This window comes from Chinchilla lanigera, unplaced genomic scaffold, assembly GCF_000276665.1.
Source record: "Chinchilla lanigera isolate Chin_1 unplaced genomic scaffold, ChiLan1.0 scaffold00166, whole genome shotgun sequence".
Classification (NCBI taxonomy): domain Eukaryota; kingdom Metazoa; phylum Chordata; class Mammalia; order Rodentia; family Chinchillidae; genus Chinchilla; species Chinchilla lanigera.
The window spans coordinates 1,589,392-1,604,535 of record NW_004955567.1 but is presented as its reverse complement, the minus strand read 5'-3'; the positions used below and the strand labels follow the sequence as shown (position 1 = coordinate 1,604,535).

The 15,144-nt window shown below is 43.4% G+C and overlaps 1 protein-coding gene and 1 pseudogene across 1 annotated transcript in view; one reads left to right on the top strand and one right to left on the bottom strand.

Annotated features, from left to right (window-relative positions):
* LOC102013981 overlaps window positions 1–8,779 on the bottom strand; it is a 32,410-nt gene extending 23,631 nt beyond the window's left edge. The window contains exons 1-2 of the mRNA XM_013509232.1: window positions 8,668–8,779; window positions 151–457 (exon numbers count right to left, since the gene is read on the bottom strand). Of these exons, the coding sequence (XP_013364686.1) occupies window positions 151–457; window positions 8,668–8,779 (419 nt within the window). The remainder of the gene's footprint in view (window positions 1–150; window positions 458–8,667) is intronic.
* LOC102013663 lies at window positions 29–14,810 on the top strand (annotated as a pseudogene).
* Window positions 14,811–15,144: the final 334 nt, after the last annotated feature.

Genomic DNA, 15,144 nt, shown 5'->3' with positions numbered 1-15,144 from the left:
GACGGCGCGGGGGAGCCTGACGCAGGGGCTCGGCGTGCGCGGCGCGGGTGTAGGGGCCGACTGCGTCTGGAGTGCGAGTTGCTGCTAGAGGCGCCAGGCTGACTCTGTCCCACGGTGGTGGCCCGGTCTGAGAGAAGCGAGGACGCGGACCGAGCGCTCAGGAGTGGGGTGAGGCGGCCCGGGGAGAGCGGCCGGCGCGGGGCGGGGCCTGGACGGCGAGGATCGGCTGTGCGGCGGAACTCGGCAGGTAGGGCCAGCGTGGCCGAAGCCCTCAGGGCTTGCGGCGGTGGAGTCTGGTAGTGGGGGTCGGGGGCGACGGGCTGCAGGACGGACGGTAGCCGAGAAGGTCCAGACGACGAGCCGCCTGCGTTTGGTACGGAGCGGCCCGCAGTTCGCGAGCCGTGAACTCCGGATTGGGCGGAGCCGAGTCCCCGGTCGCCTGGTGGCCCGTGCGCACCTGGAATTAGATACTGAGAAAGTGAGACTGGAGCGAGTTAGACTGCTGCACGGTTTAGGTTCCTCCGGGTCTCAGTAAACTTGGATAAATGTCCGAGTTTGTGATTTGAGTGTCTCAGCAATCCTGGAAATGTCAGTATATGTAGAGACGCTGGAAAGGAAGAGGAATGACTCAGGCAAGGTCACACAGGCAGTAAGTAGCAGGGCTGGACATTATGCCTGATCTTTCAGACTCTACGTCCCGCCGCACTGAACTTCATCTTGAAAAGACTTTGACAGAATGTCTCAAATAGCTGGGCTTGGTGGTGCACACCTGTAATCCCCGCTACTCAGGAGGCTGGGCCATGTAGGGAGTCCCTGTCTCAAAATAAAAATTTAAAAAGGCTAAATATGTCATTCAGTGCTAGAGTCCTTGCATAGCAAGCATGAGGCCAGATTTAATCCTGAGTACCCAGCAAAAGAGGTTTCAGATGTATAAAAAAAAGTTAAAAATAAAAATGTGAAAGAAAGAAGCAACTGTATGTTGTAATTTCGGATTGGGGAGAATTTCAGGAAGGACCTTGAGGCCCTCCAGCATGCACTGTTTGTTTTCACTGCCTGGACACAGCTTGAGAATTGTTTTGTAGGGGATGGTGACTCTTAGTATATCATTCTTCAATTACAGTAGTCTTAGTACAAGCCTCAGATGTGTCTTGAGAAGCATCCCGGGGAGTTATGAAGAGTTAACTTGACCTGGAATGTTTCTTTAAAGACAGAGAACACCCGGAGGGGAGGTTACCATCTCTGACCCTGCCTGGGTTGTTTCATTCTTTCCCTGGCCCTAGTTAAACATTGTAACCATAAAAGAAAATGTATGGTTGTAAAAAGGGGAATGGACAGAACGAGTTCGTATGTTAATGTCATTGTGACCTGGCCACTGTTATACCTTGACCAAAGCCCCGCCATCCTGTTCTGTATGTGCCATTTCCCCTTGCCTTCAAGTCACCTATTGTACCCATAAAAATCCCCTGTTGCGGTTCCCAGGTCTAGCCAAACCACAAGAGACAGCTCATTAACTCAGTGTTCTTGTGAAAACAACAGTTCCGAGAATGAAGACCACCAGATGCACATAACACCCTGCAAAAGCAGGATCTGAGTACTGTTTGTTCCATGCTCCCCCTCCTGACCCTTTGCGGTTTTCCCCTTTATAAACCCCTGGCCATTTCTCCTCGGGGCGCAGCAATACAAAATTCATCTGTACTCTGTGCCGCTGGGTACCAGCTTAAATAAAGTGCTTCTTTTTCCTAAGGAGACGTCTCATTCTTCTGAACAAATTTTGGGGTCCCTTTCTTGGTTACAACAGCCACACGGAAGGAAAACCAGCGTGTGGCCACCTGAGTCAACAGCTGAGACATTCCATTCTGTTACCTAGAAGTGTATTTAAGTTGAAACAAACGGCGCGGACAGTCGGGAGATGTTTGGTGGCCAGCCTAATTTCAATAAACTCTTGTTTACCCTAAATTGAATCCTTCAGTCTTCTGTGGAAGTCAGCCCGGTTGCCACTACAGTGGGGGGCTCATCTGGGATTTTCCACAGGCAAGACTGTCCTATTGAGGGGACTCCTGGCCTCAGGGCCCTCAAGCCCCTTCTGGGTGGCTTCAGCATCCTAGCTGAGCTCAGCTCGCCGTCAGGGAGCAGCTGGGAACTGGAGACTGCGGCCACGAAGAGGGATAAACAGAGTCACACCCACCGACTGTGTAAGACCTAATTGGCTTTCAATTCCTTCGATTTCTGATGAGAGTTTTTCTGGTAGTTTAGACGGGCTCTGCTCCCAGACGTGGGTAGCATTTGTTTTCTCTCCCGGGCAGGAGCCTTCAGAGGTTTGGTATTTCCCTCTGGCCAGAGCTTTTGAGGGGTTTGTTTGTTTTTTTTTCTCAGGAGGAAATCCTGGGAAGTTTGTTATGCTTAGTCATTTTTTTGCTCAGTGGTTGTGTCTGGGTTTGTTTTGCTCAAAACCAGGCTAGAATTTTAAATTGGCAGAAGGAGTCGGAGGGGGACCAAATTGCTTTCCTGGGATATTGTTGCTTGTCCTGTCTCTGTTTGTTTGAATTGTCTGTTCTACGTCAACCCCAGTGTGCCTGTTTGATGCGCCTGTGTCCTGAGGTTACAACTGAATCTGTTGCTTGGGCCAGAGGAGTCCTGATTGTCCTGCTCCTGCCTTTTCTGTCCCTGGGAGTTATTTACTTGGAAGTTTGAAAAGATCCTGAGCCCGCACATCTACTCCGTATTACTGTAATCACTGCTATTGTGTGTACCAGGTCCGAACTAAATAGAGACCAAGACCAGAACAGATTGGAATTTGGTGAGCCTTTATTAGCCAGTCCGGCGGCTGGCCGGCGAACTCCACGCAGGGAAGCGCCAACCAGCCCTGAAACAGAGTTAAGCACAGTCTTTTATAGCAAGAAAATCACATTCTGGATAGTGCAGCTGCAAGCTGTTTATGACTTAGGGGTTTATGCAGCTTAGTGATAAGCAGAACCTGCCCCATCTGGGGCCTGCCAAGCAAGCTGTTTTTACAAGATACGGTTAGGGAGGGACCACGTACTTTCAGAGTAGGTAGCAGGAAACACAGAGCACAAAGTTCCTTCTAGTAATTTCCCACAGTTGTAGCACAAAATTCAGTTAACCCATTACATTGTGTCAAAGCGCATTCGTTTTATACTTTTATAGTTTTATACTTTTGCTTGGTGTGTGGATCGAGCAGGAATGTTTTTGCGATTTCTGTGATGGGGGCTGCAGACAGCAAACCAACTGTGCTGAATTGCATGATCAGAAACTTTGACAAGTTTAAAGGTGATGTGTGTTTTGGATTTCCAGATCAAGTTCTGGTAATTAAGGAAAGGTCCCCTAAGCAGAAACCCCCTGTTTTGCCCTCAGCACCTGAGAAGGATGATCCTTTTGTCTCCCAACTCAGCCAAGCACCACCCCCCATTCCTGCACACCCACTTGCTTCCCTCTGGGAGATTCCTCCTCAGCTGTGACACTGACCGTGTGGCTTTCTGTTCTCACCACTGCAGGCAGCCTTTCCTCAAGCCTATAGCAGATTCAGATGCAGAAGTCTCCTCCTCAGGTCTCATCCCAGCCTTACCTCTGGCAGGCTGCTGTGATGAGGATGGGAGGAAACTCTCATTCTGCAATTGGAGAACTTAAAATCCCTCTTTTTAGAGCAAACTCAGGCTTTGATTACTTTGCTGGAAGTGGTGTTTGAGGTTTACCATCCTACCTGGGGTGATTGCCAACAGATAATGTTAACTTTGTTTTCTTCAGAGGAGAGAGAAAGGATTTTTAAAGGTGGCTGAGAAACAAGTGAGATACAGGACACATCATCAGACTTCGAAGAAAGGCTGCTTTCTGCAGCAGCTTGTCATCCCACTGACCTACGTAAGGTGACAAAAATGTCACAAGCTGCAGAAATTGGAAGGTATTGCAGGGATGAACTTTTCCCAGCTGATAAGAGATTGCCCAAAATTCATTTCATGACAGAGGACACAGAATGGAAGTTTAAGCAGCAGCAGAGGAGAGAAATGTTAGCAGTTTACAGGAAGGAGGCCCAGTTGGAAACTAGGGAGAGAGGAAAGAAAGGTAAATAAGGAGAGGGCAATTGCATTCCCTTAGATCCGGACCAGTTGACCTACTGTAAAGAGAGGGGACGTTTCAAGTGAGAATGTCCAAAGCTGCTAAACAGGGAAAAAAAAGGAAACAGAAAGTGTTTGTGATGGAGTCGGGAAGTTTCAGATTGACCGGGTCTTGGGTCCCTGTCCCTTGGCCCCAGGGAACCCATGTTAACTGCAAATGTACGGGGGAAACTGTGGGACTCGGTGGTCTCTTGGTGGTCCCTGGGAGAAAACGGTGAGAGAATTTAGAAAATAAAGACAAGAGACAATAGCTGGGGTCCTCTTGCCTGATGAGCATGAGGACTGACTTCAATAGTAGGGGCATTTATTTATACCCTCGAGAGGTTGGTTAATTTCTCACCTCACTGCCCAGCAATCAGTGCATAAGTTACAGCGGCTTGTTTATGCACTTCAGGGAGCTCCTGTGTTCTCGGGTGTTCTTGGGCTCCTGTCATCCTGCGCGTATAATTATTTTCCAGCTTCAGCAGCTCCCAACATCTCACTCTTTGCTTTGTAAATGATGGGAAATTAGCTGGAAAGGCTGTGCTTGAAGAGTACAGTCCAAAGTCCATAACAGCGGTCAGTTATCAGTCTAGCTAGCAACTGTCAGAAGTTGTTGGTGATGTGAACCTTTTACAGCTAACCTATTACTGTGGCACTGTTTCTTTACATCTTGTGCTTACACTTTTTTGCTGCGTGTTCAAGACCAAGTTAAAGTGAGACTTTATTCCTTAATAAGGAATAAAGGTTAAATAAAAATTTAACCTTTGCTATCAAGGTCAGTTAAGTCTCCTCAGGAATCATCTTGGAACCACGTACAGCATCTCTTGATCTTCTGTCAGTGTCAGCCATCTGGATGAGTCATGGCCATTGCTTGACCAGGTTGCTTTTTGTGAAAGCTTGAGAGATTTGTTTTTTCTCTTCTAGTGACTCTCCTTAGGCACACTCTACATTGTGGAGTCACTTTTCTCTGTGGTCCCATAATCTCCTTGATCAGAAGATCAGGGACTCTACTGAGTTATAGGATATCATAGCAGAGGTTTTCTTATGTCTGAGACTTTACTGACCTCGGAGGATGTAGCCAAAATGTTAGCTGTGCTCTAGCCCAATTTCTCTCTTGAATTTTTGGTCTCCAAACCTCAGTTGTTAACCATCCAGCACAGAAGATCAATGACATAATATTGTAAGGGAGGCAGTAAGCTTAATATTACAATCTGATCGGAATAGCAAACACCTTAGAACATACAAATGGAACCATTATTTTTTGTAACAGCCATGGATATCCTAATATTTAAATCCTCATAGAATGTTAATCAGACAACAGTTACATATTTTTACACAAAAATCTAGAAATCAAAACCATACATAACATTGCTACATGACAATCATGGTGACGTTTTGTAACATACTTAAATTTTCATTATGACATAACATGACCTTTTAAACCAATTATCTCTTCAATATATAAGAAGCTTTTATCTAATTTGTTGTCCTTTAATGGGATATACATCACAAATTTTTGTTAAAGGCAGAGGTCTGAATCAGAAGGAAAGTCTTACCACAATAAACAACCTTTGTTTTACATTTTGGAAGACCTGTACATCCAGAATCATGAATACATTTAATGCACCATGAGATTAACACTAATGAATTACCGTACACTTGAAAACCTTCGTTAAAATTTAGTTTTGTACCAAGAGCATATTTTATGAGAAAACCCTATTTTTTACTGAAAAACTTTCTTTTGACCAGATGACCCAATTGTTGGGGTGTCTCCCAAGAGACTATGAAGATCACTGGGGGCTCCTTATCAATGAATAAAGGTTGGCCACTCCTCTATTCACCTCTTAGATTCCTACCCAAATAATGTCTCTTCATCCTAAGGACTGTGGTTAAATATCTTAATTTTGATATCATTTAAACCAGCTGGTAACTTAGGCGAAAGCATACTTTTAAGTCTGTAACCCAATTGTACTATGAACAAATGATGAAGGAAAAATTGTTGAACTCAAAATAAAGGGGAACAGCTGTTCACAGAAAGACAGACAAACACGCAAACCAGTACACAGAACAAACAAACATCTTTACAAGATCACAGAGCAGTTGAATATATTTTTGACAAAATTGACTTATAGTTAACGCTATTACAATTTTAGAAACCTTATAATTTAAATGGACTAGTCAGAGTTTGTTGTCAGCAGAGATCTCTTAGAAAATCTTTGGAAGGAATAGAATCTTTTATCTATAATGAATATGTATATCTTGTATTTTATCCTCTTAAGAATACTGGTAGCTTTCAGCTTAGTATCCCTATATACTTTATTACCTATTTAGATCTTAGATTTCCATTTTGTCAGTTTTTTCAATAGGCCGCAGGTTGAATCTAGCCTCATTGTTATCTCTCAGCTGTAAAATAGTCTCTGAAGCATCACTATGGCAGAACTATACATCAGTTTCCTGAAAGGTAGAACCAACTTCTCCAGATCTGAGTTTATGATATAGCCAGACAGCACACTCTGGTACCCAAATAGGTCGCATAGCATTCTCTGGAAAAACACAAGCATACCCTCTACCCCAGGTAAGTAGTAGGCTAGGTCCCTTCCATTGTCCTTTATGGAGATCTCCCCAAAGGACCCTTCTTAACCTTTTTTCTTTTACCTGATGGAATTGTCTTTCTGCTGCTGTACTTCCATCTTCTGTAAAATTTTAAAAGTTTAATTAGTATATATCAACAAGTGAAGTGGGAGGGATTGACTCCCCCTTTTGTTTTTGTAATTTGAATTCTGATCATAAAGTGAGAAACCTGTATCCAATATTTTGGAAGAGGAAGCCATCATATAACCTCTCTTAACCTAAGATGACCCATCTGTGAAAACAAAAACAATTTGAAATAACTTGTCTGAAGAAGAATGACAATCATGCCAGAGAAATTAGTCCAAAATCTGGATGGAGTCAGTTAATTTACCAAATAGTCTGAAAATCATTTTAGATTAATCTAAACAGTTTGGGTAAATTGTTGGAATAGGTGACACAAATATGAATACGTCATCATAGCTTATACTCTTCGGAGGCCAGCACTCAGCCTACCATTATTTAAATGGGATGTTAAAATTAAGCAACTGTTTAAACCACACTGCTTTTAGATTGTATTTTAGTTTGGGTAAATTGTTGGAATAGGTGACCCAAATATGAAAATGGTATCATAGCTTATACTCTTTGGAGGCCAACACTTAGCCTGACATTATTTAAATGGGATGTCAAAATTAAGCGACTGTTTAAACCACACTGCTTTTAGATTGTATTTTAAACTTTTATATCTATTTGTGAAATACTGAAGGTTTTTTATACCAATTTAATTTTGGACTGTAAGACAGGCAGTCAACATCACTAGGAATCACGAGAGCATCAGGGACTTATAAATCAGTAGCAAATCCTGTATGTGATGTCAAGAAGAAAACTAATTAAAACAAGACAGGTTTATTAGCTGTATAATCTAAAATGAGGAAAAATATTTTATTATAACTTTAAAAGACCAAATTAATCACTGAAATATATATTTTTTGAGACAAGGGACAAAGGTTTATTTATGGAAATTATGGAGTTTTTTTAATAATCTTTTAAAAATATCTCCCTTATTGTAAACCTTAGAAAATATGATTTGTTTTAAACTAAAGGCAACCTTTTTATCTTGCGGATGGAAACAGCCTTTTAAATTAATCACCTTAAGGGGAAAATGTAAAAGCCTTTTATCTTTTAATATTTGCTCAATTCTGTGTGAGGCTTTATTCCTTGCAAAGCTATTCCCAGCAGAAAGGCCTTTTGTATCTTTCCAGTTCAGCAATTTAGCACCTCCTCTAAATCAGGAAATACCGACAACACCCTGTGGACTCGCAGCTGCCGCACCTGGAGCCCATCTACACGTGTGTCTAGGAGCCCTTAAAAATGTTTTTCCTTTAAGTAATCAGTTTTATCTTTGACCCTAATAGGTGTCAGAAGATCCAAAGCCCTTGGACCCCCTTTTCTTATTTATAAATTTTTCATTTTTTGCCAAATGAAGAATGACCAATTGAGTGATAGGCACGTCTAGGGTGACTTGAACAATGCTTTGAGTAGATTGAACCATAACCTTGATTTTTCCTGTACAATCAGCATCGCTAACAGCAGGTTTTGACCTTTTAAAATAAGACTGCTGTGGCCTAGCAGGAGTCCCACTGGACCCTGAGGCAAGGTCCGTAGACCCCAGTAGAAATAGTTTAGGGCCCCATTTTAGGAGTTACTATGAATCTGGAGGAGGAACCGATGTCCAGGCCTCCACTCCATCGCCTCAGGGAAGGGCCAGCTGCTAGCAGCGTTCAGTACCTGAGTGGGCTGTCTGCCATGTTCCTTCCCCCTCCCCAAGCAAATGCCGGCAGGCAGGCTGCAGAGCAGAGGCGCACGGATTTTCTTGTCCCGCCAGTTGTAGCTCTAGCTCTGGCCACTGGATGTCGTGGTTTTTTTCGAATTCCGAGCTCAAGCACTGATTTGAGCCAGATGAATTTCCTGTGCCAAACTCGGGCACACCCTTGTCCGGGCCGGTGGCGCTTGTGGCACGGAGATCCAGGGCGCACCACAGTCATGTCCTGCCCATTGGGTTCCTGGCACACATATTGGTAGCTGGCAGCACGCGCCATGACTGCAGCTGGATGAGCTGCATGGTGGCTGGGAAGTCCCAGCTGGGTCTGCCTAGAACCAGAGCCCGGCACTCTCCCTGAACCTGCTTTGTACCCCTCCCCCGCCACCCCGGCAGTGCTGCCACCCTTGTCCCGCTTGGGCTCAGGTCTTAACTTTAAAGTACAGTTCCCAGCAGAATCCTTTGTGGTTCTAAAACCCCATCTGTCCACAATCCAGAAAGGTAAAGGCAGGAACCATGAAAATAGCAAACATTTTTAAATATATCTATAAACGTGTGGTTTTTGAAACTGTTTGTTTCATTTTTAACTACTAGCAATTCAACATACTTTTCTAGTTTTTGTCTTCTCTTAAGCCTATTTTTTTGTAACTGTATTGTTTAAGGTCAGTAGACCTCCATGCCCTGCTCTTTACACCTGATAATTGTCATTATAACACTCCAGTGCTAACTATTGACCTTCCAATCCCCCCCCACCCCGTTGTGCGCACAAATTCTGGGGAGTGTCCTCCCACCAACCATTCCTTACTGGGGGAGGAGAGGCATGTTGGGCGCCAAATGTGGGAATTGGTGGTCTCTCAGTGGTCCCCAGGAGAAAATGGCAAGAGAATTTAGAAAATAAAGACAAGAGACAATCGCCAGGGTCAGGTGGAGTTACCTCTTGCCTGATGAGCATGAGGACTGACTTGAACAGTAGGAGTGTTTATTTATACCCTCAAGAGGTTGGTTAATTTCTGCCTTGCTGCCCAGCAATGAGTTAACAAGTTAAAAGGGCTTGTTTACACCCTTGAAGGAGCTACACTATTCTCCGGCTTCATCCTGCAGTTGTAATTATTTTCCAGCTTCAGTGGCTCCCAACAGAAAGCCTCCTCCCTCCTCTGTAACCTGTGTGAGGGGGTGGCAATCCCATGTGCAGGGCTGTGAGAGTGTGAGGTGGGGAATGCAAAGACCCCAGTGGGCTGGGTACACCAAGTGCCCAGTGAAGTGGCGATTTTTCTGTTTAAGGCAGTACATCTGGCACAGGTCTGCAAGGGAACTCTAAGGTTGTGATCTGGGTCTCTGTGCCCTCCTGCCTGCTGCTGCAGCTCCTCTTCCTCTTTTTCTTTTGATACTGGCCCCAGGGAACATGCAGGAAGGCAGGTGAGCAGGGAGGGTGAGACCTGGGCCTCAGATAGTTGTGAATGGGATGGTCCACAGGGAAACGTGTCCTAGGACAGAAGGCTGCCCAGAATCTCCTGTGCAGAACCCAGAGCACAATACCTACCGTATCCAACACAGCTCTTGAAGTTCCCAGAGGAAGGGACAATGGGAGGATGGAGAAATAAAGATAAGAGACACTATACAGAAAGCTGAGGTCAGGTGGAGCCCTCCAGCTGGGAGGAAAAGGAGCTGCTCAACCACTGCAGCACATTTATTTATACACTCAGGAGGTTGATGTCGACTTCAAGCCCTCTGCCTAGCAACTTTGGCTCGCCTGAGCACCTCATATTCTCTGAGCTAAAACAGCTTGTTTTTGTGGTTTGTCTTGCATGTGATCGATCTTGGTCTCCAGCTTTAGCCACTCGCCACAAATACCACTGAACTGAAAGTTAAGACTCCCCCTATGCTCATGTTGCTCATCTCATGCCTCTGAGGAAACAAACGAAAAAGGGAGTTACAGTTTTGGTGGGGGTGACTGACTCAGACTATGAAGGGGAAATTGGACTATTACTCTACAGTGGAAAGGAGGGAGAATATAGTTGGAGTTCAAGAGATCCCTTAGGGCACCTGCTAGTATTACTATACTGTATTATTAAAGTTGATGGAAAACTACAACAACCCATTTCAGGCAGAATGACTAATGGTCCAGAACCTTCAGGAATGAAGATGTGGTCACCCCACCAGGGAAAGAACCAAGACCTGCTGAGATGCTTGCTGAAGTCCAAGGGAATTCAGAATGGGTAGTAGAAGGTAGTTCTAAATACCAACTATGACCCTGTGATCAGCTACAGAAACAAGGATTGTGACTATGATAATTCTGTTAATATGCTTCCCACGTAATATAATGTTGATAGACTTAATATTGGTTCTTAAGTATTTTAAGCCTACATCATAATATTCTAGTTATGAATTGTTAGGAATAAGCATCACCCAAAGAAAACTTGCCTTCTGCTCTAGGGAGGGAATTGGTGTGTTTCTATTTGTATGCAGGATAGTTATAACATGGTGGGTGTTATGGTTGATACCTTGTGCCATCTTGGGGAGTCTAGAGATTTGGCTAAGTGACTCAGCAGTTCTGCCTCTTGGGGTGAAAAGGACACGCCCTTACCCTTCTGGGATGTTGTTTATTGTGTTAATTTGAGAAGTTTAGAAGGTTAACTATGCAACTCAGAAGGGCTCCAGGGTGCTTACTTTGTATTCATCCTGAGCCTGTGCAAGAGGCAGGCATGCAGAGGGTGTGGGTGTGGAGGACGACCCCCACCTCCCCAGAGCAAGTAGACTGCATAAAAAAAGGAATTGAGGAAGGACTGGCTGCTGGTTCTTCAGAGGAGCTCCGGTCTTCGCCTCCAGCTTGGTCATCTCCTGGCTTCTGGTGCAGACTGTTGGGCTTCCGTCTGGACTCTTCAGCCTTCTGGTGTTGGCTCTCTGGCCTTCATCGTAGATTCTTCAGCATTCCGTCGCAGACCCATCTGCCTTTTGATACGGACTTGCACGGACACTGCAGCGAGCTCCAGGCCCGGGGCTGGGCTCTTCCGTCTCCAGCGTGCAGACACCCTCTGCACGCTTCCTCATCCAACTCTGTGGCTGACCATTGTAAGCCAAACTTGTAATTCCTTGTACATTTGTTTATCTTGTGTTATGTCTGTTCCTCCAGTAAACCCTGACTGATACGTCAGGCATAATTATGGACTTGCCTTTGTATCTGGAGACTTGGGCTCAAAAAGAGGTCTGGTTGTCCAAGTGACAACCGGTGGGTTGTGATAGTTAACAAATTGCGTTACTGTAAGAAAACCCCAGCTAAAGTGGATCAGCATAATTCTGAGTGTGGCTGAAGGGATTTACTGAAGACAGAAGACCCACCCTAGGGCAACTTGTTGCCTGAAGGGTTTAAAGGGGAAACAAGAAAGGCTCTGTTTCTTTGGAGGAGCTTGTCTTCACTTTCACCTTGGACATCATATCCTGGCTTCCAGCACAGACTCTTCAGCCTCCTGATACAGACTTGCATGAGATACTGCAATGAGCTCCAGGCCTTCAACTGGATCCTTTGGATCTCCAGCAGGCAGGCAGACCTTTTGCACTTTTCCACGTCTGATTCTGTGGGCGGCTGTTGTACACCATCTTGTAAATTCTTGTATATCTTGTATTAAATGTTTCTCTAGTAATCACTAAGTGATAACGGCAGTCATTCCCTGTTCCCGCTCCCAACTATTCATCTTTCTATCTCTGTAGATTAGATTTTCTTGTATTTGTTATTTAGAAGAATCCACACGTAAGTGACACTTTACACCTGGCTTTTTAAAATGCCTAATGTGTTCAAAGGTCATCATGTTGTAGTAGTCATGAGTGCTTGTTTATTGCTGAATATTACATTATATGGACATACCACATTTTCCTTAAACATTTGCCAAGTGATAGGCCCATAGGTTTTTTCTGTTAAGGACAGGTGTTTTGGATTTATTGTTATTATCATTGTTTGCTTTTTCATGTAATATCCACAGTTACAAGACCAGCTCTTTGCACATACTAATCTCTCAATACATTATTGCTGAGTGAATGAGTGACAGTGTTTTGAAACTTATGAGTGAGAACTTTTGAAATTTATGATTTTTCTATCTATTCCATTTTCTCGTTATACAGTAAAAGCACATAAGGTCAGAGTTCAGATCCTGCTGTATTGCTGACATCCACTCCAGCTGGCTAGACCACCTTTTCTGTGACTGCTACTATTTGTGGGCTGTGTGGAAAGGATACCGGGAGACCCTCAAGCCACAAAATGGTGATAGAACCGGTGACCTTTGAGGATGTGGCTGTGAACTTCACCATGGAGGAGTGGGCTCTGCTGGATTCTTCCCAAAAGAAACTCTATAGAGATGTGATGAGTGAAACCTTTAGGAACATGGCTGCTATAGAAAGAATTTTTGAGAACCAGCAAATTGAAGAAGAGTACAAAAATTCGTGTAGAAATCTAAGAAGGAAAAATGTACAGAAATTCTATCATTGTGAAGGTTGGAATCAACATGAAGAAACATTCCTTTGGCTTCCAAATCCTAAGATGAATATGAAACAAACTAGTTTAAAGCAAGTTGAAAGCCTTGCTTGTAGAAAGCCTTTTATTGGTTGTTTATCACTAAATATAGCCACTTTACCTCACACAGCATCCAAACCATATGAGTATGAGGGGTTTGAAGAGAATCTGTATAAATGTAATGAACACAGAAAAACCAGTAAATTCCAAGCCTTTTCAAAACATGAAAGGATAAATTCTGAAAAAAACCCCTATGAATATAAGCAGTGTAGGAAAGCCTACTGGGATCTCCCTAAAATAACTCATTCTGGAGAGAAGCCCTTCATACATAAGCAAGATATGAAAGGCTTCAGTACACCCAATTATGTTCAAATCCACAAAAAAAATCCCAGTGAAGTGAATCCTTATGTATGTAAGGAATGTGGAAAAACTTTTCCTCATAGTAATTCCTTTCAGAGACATGAGAAAAGTCACAGTGGAAAGAAACCCTATGTGTGTAAACAATGTGGGAAATCCTACTGTAATAAGATTATCTTTCTTAGACATGTAAGAAGTCATGATGTAGACAAACCATATGTATGTGAGCAATGTGGAAAAGCATTCCGTACACACAAGTCTTGTCGGATACATGAAAGAACTCACACTGGGGAGAAACCCTATGTATGTAAGCAGTGCGGGAAAGCATTTAGTACACATCAAAATTGTCATAGACATGAGAGAATACACACTGGAGAGAAACCCTATGTATGTGAACAATGTGGGAAAGCCTTCACTGACACCAGTGCGTTTGGTAGACATAAAAGAACTCACACTGGAGAGAAACCATACGTGTGTAAGCAGTGTGAGAAAGCCTTCAATTCCAGTAGCACACTTCGTACACATGAAAGAATTCACACTGGAGAGAAACCCTATGTCTGTAAGCAATGTGGGAAAGCTTTTGCTGACAACACTGCATTTTGTAAGCATAGAAAAATTCACACTGGGGAGAAACCTTACGCATGTAAGCAATGCGGGAAAATTTTTGCTAATAACAGCTCGTTTTACAGCCATAAGAAGACTCATACTGGAGAGAAACCCTGTGTAAGAAAGTAGTATGGGAAAGAATTCGGTACACACAGGTATTGTCAGATAAATGAAAGAAGCACATAAGGGGGAAACCCTATATATGTGAACAGTGTGGAAAAATTTTCAGTCCAGTATCCATCAGTAACATTAAAATGTCACAATGGCAAGTAACTATGCATATAAATTACCCTGCCATGAAAGGAATTACGATGGAGAGAAACCCTATATAAATCATACAGGGAACGTTGGAAGTACAGATATTACATACATGAAAGAAGTCACAGTGAATAGAATCTGAACTAACAAATGTGAGAGACATTTCATTTTACTGAAAAACATGAAATAATTCACATGGGAGAGAAGATATATGTAGTTACCTTCAAATACATAAAACAACTCAGTGGGGGCAAACCCTGTGTAGACAAGTAATGTGACAGCATTTTGTGATGCAATTTGAAAACTAAAAACAATTGAATTGGAAATAAGTGTAACTACAGAATGTGAGAAGTCTTTATTTTTACATGTTATGGTTGGTACATTGTGTCAACTTGAGAAGTTTAAAAGCTTAAGTGACTTAGCAAGGGGTCCTTACTTTGTAAACATCCTGAGCCTGTGCAAGAGGAGGGCACAGAGATGGTTTGAGGGCTACACCCATCTGGGGACGGGTAGACTGCTTACAATATAAGGTGGGAAAAGAGGCTTACTCTTTCCCATTTTGCTCTTGTTGCTTTTGCTGTTTTTTGCCACCTTGAAGTGTTGCCCGTGTGCCATGCCACCCTGCCTTGGAGCCAGCTGATTATGGACTGGAACCTCCACAGACTGTGAGCTAAATAAACCTTTCCTTCTTTAATTTTGAGCATTGCCTATTTTGTCTCAGCAAATAGAGAAAAGTAACTAAGACACATGGTCTTGCATAGGAACATGACGATCCGCAGTAGAGACACCGGTAGTCATTTTGATTACTTTCATGCTAAAGAACCCAGTAGTGAGAAACCAAAGGGAGATCCAGTTAATTTCTTTTAAAAATGTGTATTGGATCAAATCCCTGTGAATGTGCAAGTTCTTGGTTTAAATTCCTA